The 22,217-nt window shown below is 36.5% G+C and overlaps 1 protein-coding gene across 7 annotated transcripts in view; it reads right to left on the bottom strand.

Annotated features, from left to right (window-relative positions):
- The window catches only part of ROCK2 (Rho associated coiled-coil containing protein kinase 2), a 133,133-nt gene that overhangs the window by 51,757 nt on the left and 59,159 nt on the right, over positions 1-22,217 (bottom strand). For all 7 annotated transcript variants that reach the window (XM_040224900.1, XM_040224901.1, XM_040224902.1 and 4 more), the window contains exons 4-6: positions 18,087-18,224; positions 7,148-7,408; positions 194-338 (exon numbers count right to left, since the gene is read on the bottom strand). In XM_040224900.1, coding sequence (XP_040080834.1) covers positions 194-338; positions 7,148-7,408; positions 18,087-18,224 — 544 coding nt within the window. The remainder of the gene's footprint in view (positions 1-193; positions 339-7,147; positions 7,409-18,086; positions 18,225-22,217) is intronic.

The following is a 22,217-nucleotide window of genomic DNA, read 5'->3' as shown; positions in this document are numbered from 1 at the left end:
ATTGTACCAGCATGAGGTTTCAATTTTCCAATCAACAATCTGTCGTATCAGACACTACCAATTCAAAGGTTTAAAGAAATTCTACTTTCTCCTTAGAACACAAGCAATTAAATTTTTTTACAGTCTCACATTCTTGACTTGGAACTAAAGTGTTGTGAGATAGGTTTTAAAAAAACAATCCCAGTTTACTTACCCACCAGCATCTCAAAAAGGAAAACACCCACGGACCACCAATCACATTCTCGCCCATAGTAACCATCACCCCCTTGTGATTTCAGGACCTCAGGTGATATATAATCGGGTGTTCCAACTGCTGTATCACAATGCACCATGCCTGTCTAGGTAAAGTGCAGAGAGAAGAAAAAAGATGTATATAAAATGTGAGTAAACACACACACATATATAAGCAAAACTAATCCATTTATTATTATTTATACAGTGACTACCCACTGCTACCAACAGACCTTCATTGCTGACATGGTTTTGGGAGGACAGAGGACAGACGCATTATGAAATGCATAAACATGTCTGGATTATGGGAGATGAGTGATAATTTTCCAACTGTAAAATATTAGAGGCTTCATCAATGAAAGGAGGAAAAGGTGGTTAACTTCACGGGAATTCCATGCAAATCAACATCTTCTCTTTCTTACACTATTAAGGAGTTAACAAGAGAAGTACAAAATGTGGTCTTAATGCACCTGACTGGGGAAAAGAAAAGAATCATGAAAGGAAGCTTTAATATTTCCAAAGAAACTGCAGTGATTAAAACTGCAAAGGCCCCAGCTTTGGAGGTTGGATAAAGAAATGGTTCCTATTATACCTAGAAAAAAATGGAAGAAATAGACCAACTGTTTAAATCAAAAGATCTTAATTGTTTGAAAGCTATACCTCCAAGCTGCACGTTTAGAAATGTGGAGCTGCAGCATCAAGGTATTTGGCAAAATGATAAGAACACTCTTTTCTGTGTTTAGTTTCCATGGGTAATAAGAAAATTCCTATCTGATGTCTTTCTGACAAGAACCACTGTAGATAATACCTATGTGTATGTTTATTAGGGTTGTCTGTCTGTGGGTATATGCTGCAAGATTAAACCACAACAGTATATAGTAGTGCGGTGCTAACTAATACCCATTTACTTCCAGCTATGTACAAACATGCAAAAACTTCACAGATTAAGTTAAGTGCCCTTCATTTTCTCTATCTATCTAATTAGAAAAGTGCATCACCTACATTCCTAATAAATAAGCTATATAAACTAGCAAACTACTAAGTACTATGACCACCTTGGAAAAAAGAAGTTCAGTGTATTTTATAAACATGACTTACATAAATGTTTTTATTTAAATGCAATAAAACACTATATATGGGAAATTAATTTCAAAGGCAATCTTTTCATTCCTCAAAAATCAGCAAAAATAACTCAATGACTTTATTTTCCCAAGTATACAGCAAACAGAGGTCATTTGAGTTGAATATAAATAAAATAAAAAATTTGGAAATAATTGAGCAAATTATGATGGCAATACTCTGCATGGGTTACTACTTAGGATAAAAAGTGAAGATGACAGTGCCTGACTACAAAAAGCAGGACATAAAATTAATTTTTATCATTAACTACCTTATATTTGACTTCTACCAAAGAAAAAATTCATAAAGACTTACTAAGGTAAATAAAATCTCTTCATTTCATAGGTATCCATGTAAGTTAGACTTCCAAAAAATGAATCTCGTGAAACTTAAATAGCTAAAACCTGGTCAGACACAAAAGTGCCACTAAAAGAAAAATTGTTTAGCATTCAAAGGTTCAGAGGAAGAAGAGAAAAGGCTAAGAAAAGAACTGGCAAACAAGTTAGGCTTCAAAGGAATGAGAGTTGGTATGGCAGCTTAGAAAAAAAGAGCAAAAACAAAGGGACAAGAATGACTTTATATATATAAAGTTCAAGAAATGCAGTAAAGTCCAAATCAGCTAAATGTAAAACTTCACATGATGAAGCTGGAAAAGAAAAGATGGAGATCAGTTTGAATAACTGCTTATTTGTAGGAAAGAAACACTCTGGTAGGACTAAATAATTTTTACACGGTAAACTATGTTACTGGTACCTTGTTTTCCAAATTTTAATATTTCAACCACCATCTTTGGCAAACATATGGAGGGTTAAAAAAATTTTTTTTAAATAAACATTTGGGAAAGATGGTGGCACTAGTGGTAAAGAACCCACCTGCCAACACAAAGGTGAGTTAGATCCCTGAATCAGGAAGATCCTGGAGTAGAAAATGACTACCCACTCCAGTATTCTTGCCTGGGAAATCCCATGGACAGAGGAGCCTGGTGGGCTACAGTCCATGGCATTGTAAAGAGCTGGACATGAGTGAAGGGACGAAGCACACACGCATTTAAAAACTATCTCATGGGGCAAGTTCTCAAATCACATAAATAAAAAACTTTATATTTATGACAAATCTCTGATTCTCTTCTAAAGAAATACAGGAAGAACAAACCACAAACTAAGAGACTGGTTTACCTACAGGGGGTGAGTGGGAAAAGGGTAGAAAGAAACAATACGGTACAGGACAGGGATGGGGTGGTGGGATAAGGAGGGGGTGATCCTTCTCTGAGGATGTAATTTGTACAGTTCCGGCTCTTACACCAGAGGAATGCTTCACATATCCAAAAAATAAATAATTAAAATCAACTGGATGTGGGACAATTCTAAATGGAACACAAACAGTAAGAAATGGACCTGTTTCATAAATTAATAACATAACCACACCCAAGAAGGTAGAGAGGAAAGGAACCGACCTAGGTTACCTTGGAAAACAGTTGTAGGGTATATAATGAGAGCCAGGTTTCTCACTATCCAAAAAAGTAAATACAAAAAAGAAAGGAAGAAGACTAGAATGAATCCTGTGCTGTAAAACTAGAATCAGAAGTATCACATGAACTCATAATTTTTAATATACTTCATATACAGACTAGTAAGTACAGAATTAAATATGAACATGTATGTGCATGTGAGTTAGTATAGTATATACAACATATACATGTCCACTAACAGGGTCTAGAAGTAATGACACTCCAAAGGCAATGAATACATCTAACACCCAAATACTCATTTTTAAATACCATTCTTGAATAAAAGGAATTAGAGCTTCTTCGAGAAGTATTTGTTTTCAGGGCTGGGACACAGAAAATACAAAATAGTGTTCAACAACTTACAGTACAAAGAAAGCAAAAGAAAAGAAAATGCTCCCCAGAGGATACATGTTAAAAAGCTAGAGGAGCCAACTTAAAAGACTTCACAAGATAAGCAAACTTTGAACTGAGTTTCAAAGTGTGAGCAGGAACTTGCCAAGTACAGTGTACTCAATAGCATGTATTAGATTGGTGTAAATGTAACTGCAGTTTTGGATCATGAATTTTAAAGCATCATAACTAGGCTCCAACACATCTTTATTAATCAAAATAGGACGCATTATAATCAACATATTTTTGCCAGTGAGAATTAAGTTTGTTTATTCCTGTAGCGTAAAAATGCATGCCTTGTGAATCAACAATCTCTTGGAAAGCATTTGCTGCCTCCTGCTGGTTGTGGAAGCATTTTCTCTACAAAAAGTTTCGAGATGCTTAAAGAAGTGGTAGTTAGTTGTTGAGAGGTCAGATGAATATGGTGGATGAGGCAAAATTTCGTAGTCCAATTTGTCAACTTTTGAAGCACTGGTTGTGTGACGTGCAATTGGGCACTGTTGTGGAGAAGAATTGGGCCCTTTCTGTTGACCAATGCCGGCTGCAGGTATTGCAGTTTTCAGTGTATCTCATTGATCTGCTGAGCATACTTCTCAGCTATAATGGTTTCACCAGGATTCAGAAAGCTCTAATGGGTTAGACAGGCAGAAGACCACCAAACCGTGAGCACGGCCTTTTTTGGGTGCAAGTTTGGCCTTGGGGAGTGCACTGGAGCTTCTCAGTCCAACGACTGATGTGGTCGTTGCTGACTGTCATACAAAATCCATTTTTCATTGCACGTCATAATCGGATTGAGAAATGGTTCGTTGTAGTTGTGTAGAATAAGAGATGACACTTCAAAATGACAATTTTTTCTGCTTTGTGGTCAGCTTACAAGGCACATAGTTATCGAGCTTTTCACCTTTCCAATTTGCTTCAAGTGTCAAATGACGGTAGAATAGTTGACATTGCTCTTCGGCAACTTCTTGTGTAGTAGGTGTTAAAGTGGATCAGCTTCAATGATGGCTCTCAATTGGTCGTTGTCAACTTCCAATGGCTGGCCACTGTGCTCCTCATCTTCAAGGCACTTGTCTCCTTTCACAATTTCTTGAACCACCACGGCACTATATGTCTGTTAGCAGCTCCTGGCCCAAATGTGTTGTTGATGTTGTGAGTTGTCTCCACTGCTTTACAACCCATTTTAAACTCAAATAAGAAAATCACTTGAATTTGCTTTTGGTCTAACTCATTTCCATAGTTTAAAATAAATACAAAATACACAGCTAGTAATAAGTCATTAAAAAATATATAAAGCGAGAAATGAGCATTAAAATGATGTATCACACAACCACATTTATTTATGTATTCCAGTATCAGCTGGCAAAGTTCAACAAAGCAAAATGGCAATTGCTTTTGCACCAACTTTATATAAAAGCCAGGAATCATGAAATACCATGAGTATAAAAGAAACTATTTAAGACCGCTGAAACACAAGGTACAAGAGAACAAATGACAGAGAATGAAGGTGAAACACTAGGTAGGGATTATATCACCTTCACAGGAGGCTTCAGGTAACTAGGTAAGGAGTTCCAACTTTATTTAATAAGTGATAGAAATCTACTAAAGGGTTTCAAGCTTGAGAGAAACATAAACAGGTATGCATTTTCAAAAGCTTCTTCAGAAGTACTTTATCTTATATGGATCAGATAATGTGTGCTTGCTGAATACATCTAGTGTTTCATAACTGACAAAAAATGTCATAAATCGAAAGATTTACTGAAAACAAAAAATGGTCAGAAGATTTAGCATAGTCGATGAAGCAGAAGATGTTTTTCTGGAATTCCCTTGCTTTCTCTATGATCTAATGAATGTTGGCAATTTGATCTCTGGTTCCTCTGCCTTTTCTAAACCCAGCCTATATATCTAGAGGGTTTCCCTGGTGGCTCAGATGGTAAAGAATCTGCCTGCAATGCAGGAGACTTTGGTTCAATCCCTGGGTTGGGAAGATCCACTGGAGAAGAGAATGGCAACCCACTTCAGTATTTTTGCCTAGAGAATTCCCTGGACAGAGGAGCCTGGTGGGCTACAGTCCATGGGGTCGCAAAGAACTGGACATGACTGAGCAACTTTCACATCTGGAAGCGCTCTTGGTTTACACACTGCTAAAGACTAGCCTGCAGGATTTTGAGCATAACCTTGCTAGCATTTGAAATGAGTGCAATTTTCTGGCAGTTTGAACATTCCTTGGCATTGTCCTTCTTTGGGATTGGAATGAAAACTGACCTTTTCCAGTCCTGCAGCCACTGCTGAGTCTTTCAAATTTGCTGACATACTGAGTGCAGCACTTTAACAGCAACATCTTTTAGGATTTTAAATACCTCAGCTGGAATTCATCACCTCCACTAGTTTGTAGTAGTGCTTCCTAAGGCCAGCTTGACTTCACACTCCAGGATGCCTGGCTCTAGGTGAGTGACCACACCATCATGGTTATCCTAGTCATTAAGATCTTTTTGGTATAGTTCTTCTGTGTATTCTTGTTACCTCTTACTTACTAATAGCCTGTAAAAGCTTATAGTAAACACATTACAATGGCTATATATTAGGGAAAGAGAATAAAACAAAAACAACTGAAAGGGGGAAAACATAATTTTAAAAAAAACCAAATGAGGTCTTTGTGTGGATAACTAATACAATAAGTTGTGAGCCAAGGAACATAATTAACTACATGTACCTGAATTAAAAGTAAACAAAATTATATATACCATCTTTTATTTTGCCCTATAGAGAGACAATTTAAGATATTTAAACAGCTGAATTTAGTATTTACTTACATGCTTGTAAAATAATTTCATAAACACCATATTCTGACCTGTTCCATACTTGCATATTCAACATCTTTCTTTCCCTAACCACCTTTACCCATCCTAAAACACAAGGTGTGATTTCTCAGCACCCTCCCAAAGGTTCTTGGTTTAATGAAAATCAGAGCAAACTTGTGGAAGTGCAACACATAAATATCATTTGTTATGTATAACAGACATTAAAAAGTTTAGTATTCTATTAGAAAATTATTTCATTTTCATTAATTTTCACTGGTAATCACTTTATACTACATTATGATAAACACCACAAGAGGGAGCTTTGGTCCACCTACTAAACACTGATTAATGTATGCAGAACACAAACATAGTAATACTCTATGAAGACCAGAGAACCCAAGAGATGTTACATTTTAGCTGGGTAGACAGGGCATACAAACCTAGATAGAAAAAAGTGGCCTATGAAGTACAGCATGAATTTCTAAGTGAGTAACATTATGGAATTATGACAGAGAGTGATCGGTCAGGTTAGCATTATCAAAGAAAACTTTCCACATGAGGTAAAAAAAAAATCAGAGCTGAGCTTGAAGAATATGGATCACTGATGACAATCAATAGAAGTGAATATCAAATAGGTGGCATAAATAAGTTGAGAAGTAAAGAGAAAAGAAAATCAGCTTAATTCAAAATAAAAGTCTTGACAAGATAATTAACAAGAATACATAGAAATAAAACATGATCTCTCCCAATCAGGAATTACCGCCAGGAATTATAGCACACTTATAGAGAGATCATTATAAACATGAACTAGTTTTGACTGGTAGCAAATGTTTGTCAAAATGCTATGAGGAAGATGATTACTTATCTGAGTTCTTATTACTCTTGAATTCACCATATCTACAAAGTATTCTACAACTAGATGAATGATTTAGTAAAGGAAATGTTTTGATTTAGATATTTTATTACCTTGTTTGAGTCATTACATAGTTAGTAAAACTAAATTTCTATGTTTTTTTAATTATGAAGTCTAGATATGTTATTTTCTTTTTGTCTCTTAAAAAACTAGCATTAAAAAGAAAATCAAAACTCGCTTGTTACTTACTTCATCCATCTTCATACATGTGCCAAAATCAGCTAATTTTAGATGCCCATGTTTATCCAAGAGCATGTTGTCAGGCTTCACATCTCTGTGAATTAAACCCATGGAGTGTATGGCATCCAAAGCAAGAACAACTTCAGCAGTATAAAATTTGGCCCATTTTTCAGGTACATCATAGTTACTCATAAGGTTTACAAGGTCTCCACCAGGCATGTACTCCATTACCATGTACAGATACTTATCATCTTGAAAGGCACAAAAGAGCTGGAAAACAAAACAAGAAGGAAAAAAAGTTTAAAAAAAGAAGAGGGACTTCCCTGGTGGTCCAGTGGCTCAGACTCTGCACTCCCAGTACAGAGAGCCTGGGTTCGATCTCTGGTCAGGGAACTAGATCCCACATGCCACAACTAAGACCCAGTGCAGGCAAATAAATAAAAATATTAAAAAAAAGAAAGAAAGAAAACTAGAACTGTTAACAGAAAAAAATCCCAAAATCAATACTGCTATTGAAAAAGACAAATTACTGTAAAACCAACACAGAGTTAAACTTTATGAAATCTTTGACTTTAGATCTGGATATCTTTAATGTAGAACCAGTTATCAGATAAAACTATTATATGGATATCTTCTTCATGGTTAACTAACAAAATATGCATAAATGTATCATTTTCCCTCTTGGAGAATACAGGAATCTATTTAAATAGACATATTTTAAAAGAGAAACAGAATAAGAAAGAGGAATATAAAAGGTGATGACAAAAGAATCCATAATAAAATAGCCCAACTTTCTGCAAATAAATTCCTGCACATAACTTACAAAGCAGAGAGCTGAGTAAACAGTTTAGAAACACCTAAGATACCAGATTCAATAGATACCAGAAGAGAGAATAAGTCCCATACCACTGGGAAGAGTAATTCATAGCCACATATGGGACAGGGCTTTCTCCCTTCCTTTCCCCATCATCTTGTTCATAATCAATAGCAACTGACAGTGCTAACTGCACTGAGACTAAAGCAGTGGCACTGGGACCTGAGAAAAAGGACACCAAGCTAGGGGCTTTGCTGGGGCATAGTTATCAGGGTCTCCTAATAAATCAGGTGAGAATAGGTCTATTATTATTAGCACCAGAACTAGTAACAAGGCACCTAAGATAGGTCCTGACCCCCAGGAGAGACAAGAAACCACAAATTCAGAAGGAAAGGTATTTGTACATTCCACCCAACAACATGTCCCACCCCTTCCTGAAAGCATACAACATAAACAGAAAAGATTTCCACAAACAGGAAAAAGAACAAAAACAAGAATCTAGGAGGTTTTACAAATAGCAGAAGAATGAGGAGAAGCAAAAAGCAAGAGAGACAGGGAAAGGCACATTCAATTAAACAAAGAGTTCCAAAAAATAGCTAGAAGAGACAAGAAGGTCTTCTTCGATGAACAATGCTTAATAAGACAAAAACAACAAAAGGTGAAAGACTAGAGATCTCTTCAGGAAAATTGGAAACATCAAGCAAGCATTCAACCCAAAGATGGGCACAATAAAGGATAAAGGTGGTAGAGACCTAGTAGACACTGAAGAGATCAAGAAGAGATGGAAAGAATATACAGAAGAACTGTATAAAAAAGATATTAATGAACTGGCTTACTATGATGGTGTGGTTAGTCACCCAGAACCAGACATTACGGAGTGTGAAGTCAAGTGGGCCTTAGGATGTATTGCTGTTAATAATATAGCTAGTGGATGTGATGAAATTCCATCAGAACTATTCAAATCCCTAAAGGAAGATGCCACCAAGGTTTTTCATTCATTATGTCAGCAAATCTGGAAGACTCAGCAGTGGTCGCAGGACTGGAAAATCCTCATCCCAATTCCCAAGAAGGGTAGTACCAAAGACTGTGCCAAACATCAGACAATTGCACTCATCTCCCATGCCGGTAAGGTCATGCTTAAAATCCTGCATGCTAGGCTTCAGTATTACGCGAATCAAGAACTTTCAGATGTCCAAACTGGGTTTAGAAAAGGAAGAGGAACTACAAATCAAATTTCTAGCCAGCATTCGCTGTATTATAGAAATAGCAAGGGAATTTCAGGAAAATATCTGTGTCTATCAACTGCACTAAAGCCTTTGACTGTATGGATCATGACAAACTGTGGGAAGCTCTTAGAGAGATGGGAGTACCAGATCCTCTTACCTGTCTTCTGAGAAACCTGTATGCAGGTCATGAAGCAACAGTTAGAACCCTGTATGGAACAACTGATTGGTTCAGGATCGAGAAAGGAGTACGACAGGGCTGTCTGCTGTCACCCTGTTTGTTTAATGTACAGGCTGAGCACATCATGAGAAATGCCAGGCTGGATGAGTTGCAAGATGGAATCAAGATAGGCAGGAGAAACATTAACAACCTCAGATATGTGGATGATACTACTCTAACGGCAGAAAGTAAAGAGGAACTAAAGAGCCTCTTAATGAGGGTGAAAGAGGAGAGTGAAAAAGCTGGTTTAAAACTCAACATTCAAAAAACTAAGATCATGGCATACAGACAGAAGGGGAAAAGACGGAAGACTTCCTCTTCTTGAGCTCTAAAATCACTGCAGACGGTGACTGCAGCCATGAAATCAGAAGACAGTTGTTTCTTGGCAGGAAAGCGATGACAAACCTAGACAGTGCTTTGAAAAGCAGAGACATTACACTGCCGAAAAAGGTCCATGTAGTCAAGGCTACAGTCTTCCCAGTGGTCAGCTACGGTTGTGAGAAGCTGGAATGTGAAGAAGGCAGAATGCTAAAGAATTGATGCCTTTGAACTCTGGTGCTGGAGAAGACTCCCGAACGTCCTTTGGACAGCAAGGAGATCAAACCAGTCAATCTTAAGGGAGATCAACCCTGAATATTCACTGGAAGGACTGATGCTGAAGCTCCAGTATTTTGGTCATCTGATGTGAACAGATAACTCATCAGTTATCTGATGAATGGGAAAGATGCTGGGAAAGATCAAGGGCAGAAGGAGAAGAGGGCGTCAGAGGATCAGATGGCTGGACGGCATCACTGATGTAATGAACATGAACTTGGGCAAACTCCGGGAGATGGTGAGGGACAGGGAGACCTGGCGTGCTGCAGTCCATGGGGTCACAAAGAGTTGGACAGGACTGGGCAAATGAACAACAACAAGAATCAACAGTTGAGAAAAACCAGTATCATGAAATACAAGCAAAGCAATTCAAGAAATAGAAAGTTAACAGTCAAGGAAATGCTTAAATAGGACAAATTAAGAACAGCCCTAAAAATATGAAAACCAATAGCCTCAAAAGAGTAACAAGTCACATCAAGTAAACAACAGGATGATATGGGAAAAAGTCTGAAGCTTTGGCATTAAATATACAAGTAATGATAAGAGAAAAAAAAATTAGAAAGCAAGAAAATTGAGCAAAGTAACTTTCTCTCTCTGAAGTCACTGAAGGATTCAGAGATGAAAAATAGAGCAAAGTTAGCAAGGTTCCAACATCTAGCTAAATGCAGCCTGGAAGAGAGAACACAGACCAGAAGAAAAAGTAAAAATAAATAGCAAACAAAAACTTCCAGAAGTGAATCAAGTCAAAAATCTAGATTGAAAGGACTGCAAATGAAACAAAGAGAAACAGGTAGTGCTAAACTCTCAGAAACCCAACAAAAAAATTCTAAAAGTTTACAAAGACAAAAAGTATCTTATGTGTACAAAACCCAAATCATATTGTTAACAAACATTTCAGCCAATACAGAATACAAAGAACAGAGATAAAGCTTTAAAAATATGAAGGAAAAAAATTTTGATTCTAGAATATGGCAGTGAAAAGTGAAAGTGAAGTCGCTCAGTCGTGTCCAACTCTTAGCGACCCCATGGACTGCAGCCCACCAGGCTCCTCCATCCATAGTATTTTCCAGGCAAGAGTACTGGAGTGGGTTGCCATTGCCTTCTCCATCCCTTGTCTATAAAATAAGGATAATAGTATCTGCCTCACAGAGTTGTTGTAAACAATAAATGAGATAATACCTGCTAAAAAATAAAAAAAAATTTAAAAAAAAACAATAAAATGGCAAAATAAATATGTATTACATCATTCATATTCTTAGAAATCTGATAACAAACCACTTCTGAAAGAACTGCTCAAGGAAAATGGTTTGACAAAATGAATAACTGCAAGTAAGAGAATTATGTGAGACATAAGAAAAGGGGACAAATAAAATAATCGAGAAAAGTTTATTAAATATAATTACTGATACAAAATTAAACACTTTGAGAGAGTCAAGTCAAAATTAGAATAATTTTTAAATGGAAGGTGGTGAGATGCAGAGAAGAAAGGGACAAAAAAGACATTATAAGGCTGGTTACCAAATTGAGAAGGGTGTGTGTGGGTGTGGGTGTGTGTGTATGTATAATGCTAAATGGCAAAAGGAAAGCTGTATATAAATGTGTGTGTGTGTGTAATGCTAAATGGCAAAAGGAAAGCCATATATAAATGGGTGTGTGTGTAATGCTATGAACGTTAAATGGCGAAAGGAAAGCCGTATATACATGTGTGTGCGTGTGTGTGTCTGTGATGCTATTAATGCTAAATGGCAAAAGGAAAGATGGATGTAAATGGAGAGACACTCATGTTTCTGGAGAGAAAGTCAGTATCATAAAGATGACAATTCTCTTCAAATTGATCAACAGACTCAATACAAACTCTATATCCCAGCAAGTTATTTCCTAGAAATCAACAAACTGATAATAAAATTTACATGGAAATGCAAATAACCCAGAAGAGCCAAAACTATCTTATAACAGAACAAAGCATCACAATCTCAAACCTCAATACAAAACTACTGTATCAAAACAGTACTGGTATGGTATAAGGATAAATATACAAATCAGGGGAACAGAAGTGACAGTCTAGAAATAGCCTTTATATTTATAGGTCAAATATATATATATATAAAATATATATGTATATATATACACACATACATACAAAGGTGTCAGAGCAATTTAGTTGGAAAAGTACAGTCTTCCTAATGAATGGTGTCTGAATACCTGGATATTCACAGGCAAAAATATGAACATTTTTAGGCCCCTACTTCATATCATACTCAAAAATTAACTCAAAATAGATCACAGGACTAAATTTATGAGCTGAAACTATAAAAATCTTATGAAAGAACAAAGGAAAAATATTTATCACCTTAGACTAGGTAAAAATTTCTAATATAAAAAAATTGGCAAAATGAAAAACTGGTGTTAAGATTTTATCAAAATTAACATATTCTGGCTTCAGAAAACCATATGAGAAGAGGAAAAGACAAACCACAGACTGAAAAGAAATACTAACAAGTGATATATATGATAAAGTATCTGAAGGATGCAAAAGACTCCCACAACTCAACAGGAATACAAGCAACATAATCTTTTAAAGGGTAAAAGTCTGAACAGACATTTCACCAAAGATACAAGAGTGGTCAATAAGCACACGAAAAGGCGCTCACCATCATCAGTCATTAGTCAAGTTAAAACCACAGTGAGACCTCACTTTACACACACCAGAATGACTATAATAATAATAAGAAGAAAGAATATCAAGTGTTGGCAAGAATATGGAGAAACTGGAACCTCATAGATTCTGATAAGAATGTAAAATGGCACAGCCACTTTGGGTAATAGTATGGCAACTTCTTTAAAAGTTAAACACAAATTTAGCACACAACTAAGACTCCATTCCTAGGTATATATCCAAGAGAAATGAAGTATGGCCACAAAAGACTTTTATACAAATGTTCACAACAACATATTCACTATTTATAACAGTTTAAAGTGGAAGCAATTAAAATACAAATCAAATGGTAAATGGACAAAAATAATGGAATATCCACATAACTCCCTCCCCCTCAACTGGGTATTCTGCAATACAACTCTGATGCCAAGTACTTAGAATTAGCATCAGACACCACAAGTTACGAGCCCAGTCTTTCACATGACTGCCCTCACTTTAGACATTAGCTGTACTTCTGTACCTTGAGAGTCCCCAAGCCACCAGCATTCTGGTTAACTACAAATTCTGGAGTTTCCATGACTCAGGTTCAATAATTTACTGGGTTAACCCACAGAATTCAGGAAAGCACCATACTTTTGACCACATTTTACTGTAAAGGATACACATAAGGTGAGGTCTGGGAGGCAACAGAGCTTCTGCATCTTCTCCTTGTGGAATCAGGGTGAATCACCATCCCAGTACATCAATGTCTTTACCAACCAAGAAGCTCCACTGAGTGTCAATGTCTGCAGCTTTTATTAGGATTTCACTATATAGGTACAATTAACTATATCACTGGGCATGTGGTTAAACTCAATTTCCAACCTCCTTCTAGTACTCCTAACTTGAAAGGCTGGGAGTTCTAATCCTCTAATCATGTGCTCATTTCTTTCTAATGATCAGCTCCCATCTCAACCAGTTCAGTCAGTTCAGTCACTCAGTCATGTCCAACTCTTTGCGACCCCATGGACTGCAGCACGCCAGGCTTCCCTGTCCATCACCAACTCCCGGAGCTTACTCAAACTCATGTCTATCTCCTCCAAAAGTTATCAAAATGCCAACAGGAGTTGCCTCATTAGCATAACACACAGGAAATTGAAGAGCTTTTGAAGCTCTGTGCTAAGAACAAGGAACAAAGACTCTTGATTAAACCACATATAATGTGCTATGCTACTCAGTACTAAAAAGAAATGAAGTACAAGACACCCAACAATGTTCATGAAATTCAAAATCAGTATGATAAGGGACACGGACCAGATCCAAAAGACAGACAACATGTTCTATGATTCCATTTACCTGAAATGTCCAGGCAAGGCAAATCTACAGAGATAGGAAGCATACCTGTGGTTGCCTGGGGCACGAGGGGAATGGGAAATGACTTTAGGTATAAGTGATCATTTAGGGATGATGAAGCTGTTCTAAAAATCAGATTTCAGTGATGTGTGTGGCCTGTGACCTGAACTACTAGATAACCAAGTGGGGGATTATTTCTCTTTGTAGAAGTATTCTACTCAAGAAGAAATAACTCAATTGGAATATTACCATTTTGCAATCTTTACAAAATTAATGATCTCAACAAAGCACAGACATCTGGTAAAAGAACAAGAGTAAGAGATAGCCAGACATTAGCCTCCTGAAAGAAGAAAACATTACCCATGAAGCTGTCCTGCCACACTCCCCATCACACCTGATTGTGATCAAGCCTTTATATTTAATCACCAACTAACAAAAACATAAATGAGAGGAACATGTTAAAACTACACCACAGGATGAAATCAGCAAAAACCAGGTTTCTTCACCAAGTGGCACAAGAGAAAAAAAGCTAAAAGTAAAGTGTTTAGGAATATACTTACTTGGATGTATGAAACTATAAAGGAAAGCAGGTAAGTGTTTACTATAAAAGAAAGGACACTAGAAAGCACCAAGAAAACCCAGCAAACTTGATATATAGGTGAATTAAAAAAGAAAACGTTCTCTCAGCAAAAATATTATTTTTAATGTGTAATATTCATCTATTAAATTTAAAGTACACTAAGAATATAGCTCTAAAAAATACAGATAGGTCAAAGATTTATATTGTACCATAATCTATATAAAAAAAGTTAAAAGGGTATAGGAACAAATTATGGGGGCCTTCATACAATTAAGCACTTAATAACCATAAACAAAAGGGGCTAAAAAGGCGGGGGGGGCTAATATTTGGAATACTGTTTGCAATAATCAACTAAAATTGATTATAGGTTTATTTATGACCCATTATTTTCACTGCAAGGTAGATAGATCCCTAACAGAAATGTGGGAACATATGTGCCAAAAATTCATATGAAAGAAAACTGAGCACAACATTATTCATAATTGGAGAAGGAAATGGCAACCCACTCCAGTACTCTTGCCTAGAAAATTTCATGGACTGAGGAGCCTGGTAGGCTACAGTCCATGGGGTCGCAAAGAGTTGGACACGACTGAGCGACTTAACTTTTCCACTTTCAATTTATTCATAATAGCCAAAAGGCAGAAACAACCCAGGTATCCATGAATTGAAAAATAAATAAAATGTGGTGGATCCATACAACAGAATATTATTCACCCATAATAAAAAGAATCAAGTGCAAGCTGTAACATGAAAATATGTTGAAATATGTTCAACCTAAGCATGTTGAAAATATTATACTAAATAAAAAAAGATGTCACAAAATACCACATACTGTATGATCACATTTTCACAAAATGTTCAGAATAGGAAAATCTACAACACAGAAAGCAGATGAGTGGTTGCCACTGGGCAGGAAAGACTCGGAGTAACTGCTAACTGGTTCAAGGTTTCTTTTTGTGATAAAGTGAAAGTGAAGTCGCTTGGTCGTGCCCGACTCTTTTGCGATCCCATGGATAGTAGCCTGCACCAAGCTCCTCCGTCCATGGGATTTTCAAGGCAAGAAGTACTGGACTGCATTGCCATTTCCTTCTCTGGGGAATCTTCCCAACCCAGGGATCAAACCCAGGTCTCTCACATTGTAGAGAGACACTTTACTGTCTGAGCCACCAGAGAAGTTTTGTGATAAAGTGTTCTATAATTAGGTAACGCTGGGCTGGAAGAAGCACATGCTGGAATCAAGATTGCCGGGAGAAATATCAATAACCTCAGATATGCAGATGACACCACCCTTATGGCAGAGTGAAGAGGAACTAAAAAGCCTCTTGATGAAAGTGAAAGAGAAGAGTGAAAAAGTTGGCTTAAAGCTCAACATTCAGAAAAGTAGGATCATGGCATCTGGTCCCATCACTTCATGGCAAATAGATGGGGTAACAGTGGCTGACTTTATTTTGGGGGGCTCCAAAATCACTGCAGATGGTGATTGCAGCCATGAAATTAAAAGACGCTTACTCCTTGGGAGGAAAGTTATGACCAACCTAGATAGCATATTCAAAAGCAGAGACATTACTTTGCCAACAAAGGTCCGTCTAGTCAAGGCTATGGTTTTTCCAGTGGTCATGTATGGATGTGAGAGTTGGACTATAAAGAAAGCTGAGTGCCAAAGAATTGATGCTTTTGAACTGTGGTGTGGGGAAGACTCTTGAGAGTCCCTTGGACTGCAAGGAGATCCAACCAGTCCATTCTAAAGGAGATCAGTTCTGGGTGTTCTTTGGAAGGACTGATGCTGAAGCTGAAACTCCAATACTTTGGCCACCTCATGCGAAGAGCTGCCTCATGGAAAAGACTCTGATGCTGGGAGGGATTGGGGGCAGGAGGAGAAGAGGACGACAGAGGATGAGATGGCTGGATGGCACCACCGACTTGATGGACATCAGTTTGGGTGAGCTCCGGGAGTTGGTGATGGACAGGGAGGCCTGGCGTGCTGCAATTCATGGGGTCGCAACGAGTCGGACACGACTGAGTGACTGAACTGAACTGAATGACTGACTGCACAACTCCATAAATACACTGAAATTACTGAAAAATAAGTCAGTTATTTTGACAAGTTTTCCCAAAAGTCACACATTTCATACATGTAAATATGATGGTACATGAAATGTGCTTTATCAGAGATAAACAAATGATAACCAGGATTATCATCTATTACTTTTTCAACTGTGCAATGTTTCACTATTGATATGCTTCCAAAAATTAACTATCTCAGTAGACAGTTTTTACAGGTCTACTCTGCAGAATTAAAATCAAAGATATAAATTTACAAAATGAAACTAGAACTGGCAATTAATCTGCTACTATGAAAGCAATTTAAAGCTAAAAGTGGATTAATACCTTGCTACCATCACTTCTTAATCAAGTAGATTACCATGATACATAATCTGCTACAAAATATTTAGTATTAACTAAACATATCCGGAATTTCTAGCTACTGGCTACATTTAAAAAATAAAGTGAGGAGGAAGGGTGAAACTCAACATCACACAAAAAAAGCAATGGTAATGAGTTTTTAAAATACATGGTCATCAATGAAGCAAATCTTTTATTTCCAAATAGCCTTCCACAAACATGGTATCAAACTCGTGGATCATTTAAGCATACTGAACATGCTCTGATATATATCTAAGTTTACTCATGACATCCGACCAAAAATGTCTGCTGCTGCTGCTAAGTCGCTTCAGTCGTGTCTGACTCTGTGCGACCCAATGGACGGCAGCCCACCAGGCTCCCCCGTCCCTGGGATTCTCCAGGCAAGAACACTAGAGTGGTTTGCCATTTCCTTCTCCAATGCATGAAAGTGAAAAGTGAAAGTGAAGTTGCTCAGTCGTGTCCGACTAGTAGCGACCCCATGGACTGCAGCCTACCAGGCTCCTCTGTCCATGGGATTTTCCAGGCAAGAGTACTGGAGTGGGGTGCCATTGCCTTCTCCAAAATGTCTGCAGAATTAGCTATTAGCACAAAAAACAAATTTAGAAAACTAAAGCCAGTGAGGAATATAACTGAAAAAAGGGCAAAATAAACTTACTTCACAGTCAAATAAAAGGCTGAATTAGGAATCCCAATACTGTCTTACACTACAGGTAACACATAAAGGACTGAAAGAGAATTTTCTTTACTGTAGAATTTTTTCTCCTTTTCAAGAGGAACTATTGTTCTTATCATACAATCATACAAATCATGAGAAAGAATAAGTGGGGGACAATGGCATACTGGTAACTCAATTCTTTAAAAAGGAATTTAAAAAGACAAAGTTGCAAGTAGTACTTGTTTCTGTACAATTTACATCATATCTATCATGTCTAAATGACATACTGCTTTAGAAGGTTAAACAAGTGTAATGAATCAGATCTTATTAAAACTAACTACACTGTCATGTGAATGAGATATAGGACTTTCAGAATGCAAAATCAATTCTAACTAATAATAAGCACTTATAAAAAAGGAAAATAAACATATAAAAAGTTAGTCTGCTTACCTGAACCACCCAGGGACTGTTGGCAAAGGCCATAATATCTCTTTCCTCCCAGAAAAAAGCAGAATCTGATCTTTTTATCATTTCAAACTTACTAAGAAGCTTCATAGCATAAACTTTCTGTGATGCCTTATGACGAACCTGTTGATTTTTAACACAAGAATACTTTAATTTTATGAGAAAATGGTGAACAATAGATCATACTATAATGCTATTCTTCAAGATTTAGTTAACAACAACAACAACAAAAAATGACCTTTAGCTAACAAAATGCAAAAACATAACATTTTTAATGAGAGGAGAAAATTCTAAAAAGCCTAAATTTTTCATGAAATATACTATACCTTTAAATGCTAAACTCACTATAAAACTACCTCATTTCATCTGAATAAAACCAAATTCATGAAGCTTCATTCCTTCATATTAAGTAAGCTAACCAATTTAAAGAATAAGACATTGTTAAATGAAAAAACTGTAGGATATGTACATGTATCCAACACAATTTGAACATAAGAAGCTAATAAATTTAGATACCAAGGGTTATTTGTGATTTTGTTAAGTCATCCTTACTTCTTTTTAGGTATCTTATTTAAAAGGTTATTTTTTTTAAAAAAGGGGGAGAACCACCAATAATATGGTTATTTGATCAGCTCTTACCTTTTTCATTAGACTGCTAATTCCATAAGGGCAAGGACAACGTCTATTTTTGACCATCATTTTAATCCCTAGAATATAACATAGCAAACTCTACCACAGAACCAATAAATATTTAATGAATATTTATAATAGTTGACATCTATTGGATAATCAATAATAAATAGTTAACTGCTAACATTTACATTTGCATTACCTAATAGGATATCCAAAACCAAACTCCACATCTTCACCCCTCAATTTCTTCCTCCCATAGTTTCTATTTCAGTAAATGGCATATTCATTCTCCTAACTGCTCTGGCTAAAAACCTCTGGCTCCTCTTTTTCTCATACAGCTCATAAAGTTCATCAGCAAATCACATCAGTCCTACCTTCAAACAGTCTCCAAAACCAACCATTTCTAACTATCTCCACTGATACCACTCTGGTCTGACAGTTTTTGCAAGAATACCTTGTTTTACTGCACTTTGATTTACTGTACTTTGTATATATTACATCATTTTTTTTTTTTTTTTTACAGACTGAAGGTTTGTGGCAACACTGTGTTTAGCAAATCTGCTGGTGCCATTTTTCCAATAGCATTTCTCAGTTGATGTCTCTGTGCCATATTTTGGTAATTCTCACAATATTTCAGACTTTCTCACTGTATTATATTTGTTACGGTGATCTGGGATCAGCAATTTTTCTGGGGTGCCACAAACCATGCTCATATAAGACAGTAAACTTAAATGCTGTGTGTGCTCAGACTGTTCCACTGACCTACTATTCCCCTCTTTCCCTCACGTTGGGCCTCCTTATTCTCTGGGACACAACAATATTGAAATTAAGCCAATTAATAATCCTACAATGGCCTGTGGGTGCTCAGATGAAGGGAAGGGTTGCACATCTCTCATTTTCAAGCAAAAGCTAGAAAGGATAAGGCTCAGTAAGATAGGCATGATGAAAGCTGAGGCAGGTTGAAAGCTAGGCCTCTTGCACCGGTGAGCCAAGTTGCGAATGCAAAGAAAAAGTTCTTGAAGGAAATTAGAAGTGCTACTCCCATGAACACATAAATGATAAGAAAGCAAAACAGCCTTATTGTTGATATGGATGAAGATCAAACCAGCAACAACATTCCCATGAACCAAAGGCTAATCCAGAGCAAGACTCTATCTTCAGTTCTGTGAAAGCTGAGAGATAAGGAAGCTATAGAAGAGATGTCGGAAGATAGCAGAAGTTGGCTGCCCATGAACTTTCCTCGTAGTATCAAAGAGCAGGGTGACACAGCAAGTGCTAATACAGGAGCTGCTGCAAGTTATCCAAAGGACCTAGCTGAGACAACCATTCCCAAAACTCCAGAGCCTGTAAGAATTACGCCAAATCTACTGATGGTGCTCTCTAAATGGAACAACAAAATCTAGATGTCAGCTTATCTGTTGACAACATGGTTTATTGAATATTTTAAGCCCACTGGTGAGATCTATGCTCAAAGAAAAAGATTCCTTTCAAATTATTACTGTTCATTAACAATGTACCTGGTCACCTGAGAGCTCTGATGGAGATGTACGATGATACTAATGTTATTTTCATTCCTGCTAACACAACATTCATTCTGCAGCCTGTGGATCAAAGAGTTATTTCAACTTTCAAGTCATACTATTTAAGAAAAACATTTTGTAAGGCTATAGGTGCTGTAGATAGTGATTCAGCTGATGGATCCAGGCAAAGTCAACTAAAAACCTGGAAAGCATTCATCACTCTAGATACCATGAAGAACATTTATGATTCATGGGAAAAGGTCAAAATATCAACACTAACAGGAGTTCAGAAGAAGTTAATTCCAACCCTCACCGCTGACTTTGAGGAGTTCAAGACTCAGTGAAGGAAGTTAACTACAGATGTGGTAGAAATAACCTCATTGTTCTCTACCTGAGAACTCAATTTGTTTTTGCTTCCTTGTATTGTCTGTCTCTGTAATACTGTTTAACATCTGTTGTCCCTGTTTTGTTATCAGCTGCATAGCAGTTGCTCTCTGGTATACCATTGGTATTTCCTCTTTGAGTAATCCCTACCTTTGTTGAGCTTATATTCTAATATGGGACTCATTCAATTTCTAGCCAAAAAAAAAAAAGAGTGAAGAAACCCTGATGGTTTCCTGGGCATCCAGACAAGACATCTTAGGAGAAAGAACCATGCTCTAAAGCAAGGCCTACTCTAGCACCACCTAATAAAGTTTTATAATACCAAACCCTAAAAGATCAAAAAGGGAGTAGAGTTTGGAGGTACAGTCCTTAAAAGGACTTGGGAACAACTTGGTCTTTAAACACATCTACATTTACAAAGTAAAAAACTAAGGCTCCAAAGTTAAAAGGTTATCAACAAGTAACTGGGCAGCTTATTAAAATGAAAACCAACACTTGTCAAAGAAAAATAAAATCCAGAGTCTCTATCATATATCCAAAAGGACCAGTACATAATTTAAAAATCACCTGAAAGGCAAAAATAAAAATGTGACTTATTATCAAGAAAAAAGCAGTCAACAGAAAACAGCCCCAAAAGACACTGGATTTATCTAACAAACACATTAAATATCTCTTTCAAATCTGCTCAAAAGCCAAAAAAAAAGTATGTTAAAGGAAAAAAGGAAAAAATAGTTTTAATGAATGAATAGAAGGAAAAACCAACAGAAAAATGGAAACTATTTTTTTAAAAAAAGAACCAATTGGAAATTCTATAACTGAACAATAACTAAAATGGAAAATTCTTTGGATGGGCTTAACAGAGACTGGAGATAAAAGGATATTCAGTATGTGAGGGAGGTTCAAGAGGGAAGGGATAGTCTTTGGCTGATTCATGTTGATGTATGGCAGGAACCAACAATATGGTAAAGCAATTGTCCTCCAATTAAAAATAGATAAATTATTTTAAAAAAGAAGAATATTCAGTGAACCTAACACAAATCAATCTGAAGAATAAAGAGAAAAACGAATAAATGAAAATGTATACAGACTTAGGGGCCTATGAGACAATTTTAAAGTCTAAAGTATGTGCAAATATAAATGGGCTAAACATACAATTCATAGGCAGAAATTATCAATTAATTAAAAAGCAGCATTGGTGGTACAGTGGTGAGCATAGTTGGCTTCAAATTAATTAAAAAGCAAAACATAGCCTCATATATGTTAAATATAACATCAAACACATTAAAAATGAAAAGGATAAACCATGCAAACAGCAAGGATGAGAAAGGAGAACATTAATAATAGAGTAGAATAGTAGAATTAATAGTAGAATATTAATAATAGACAAAATAGACAACAAGTCAAGAGATAAAGAAGATAATTCAGAAAAAAGTATAATTCATCAGGAAGACATTAAAAATTCTAAATATGCTTGCATCTAATAAATGAGCTTAAAACTTCATGAAGCAAAAATTGACAGAACTGAAGAAGCAGGCAAATCCTAATTTCAGCTGGAAATTTTAATATCCCTTTTCAGTAC

This window comes from Oryx dammah, unplaced genomic scaffold, assembly GCF_014754425.2.
Source record: "Oryx dammah isolate SB20612 unplaced genomic scaffold, SCBI_Odam_1.1 HiC_scaffold_25, whole genome shotgun sequence".
NCBI classification, from domain to species: Eukaryota; Metazoa; Chordata; class Mammalia; order Artiodactyla; family Bovidae; genus Oryx; species Oryx dammah.
This window is presented reverse-complemented; position numbering and strand designations above follow the sequence as displayed.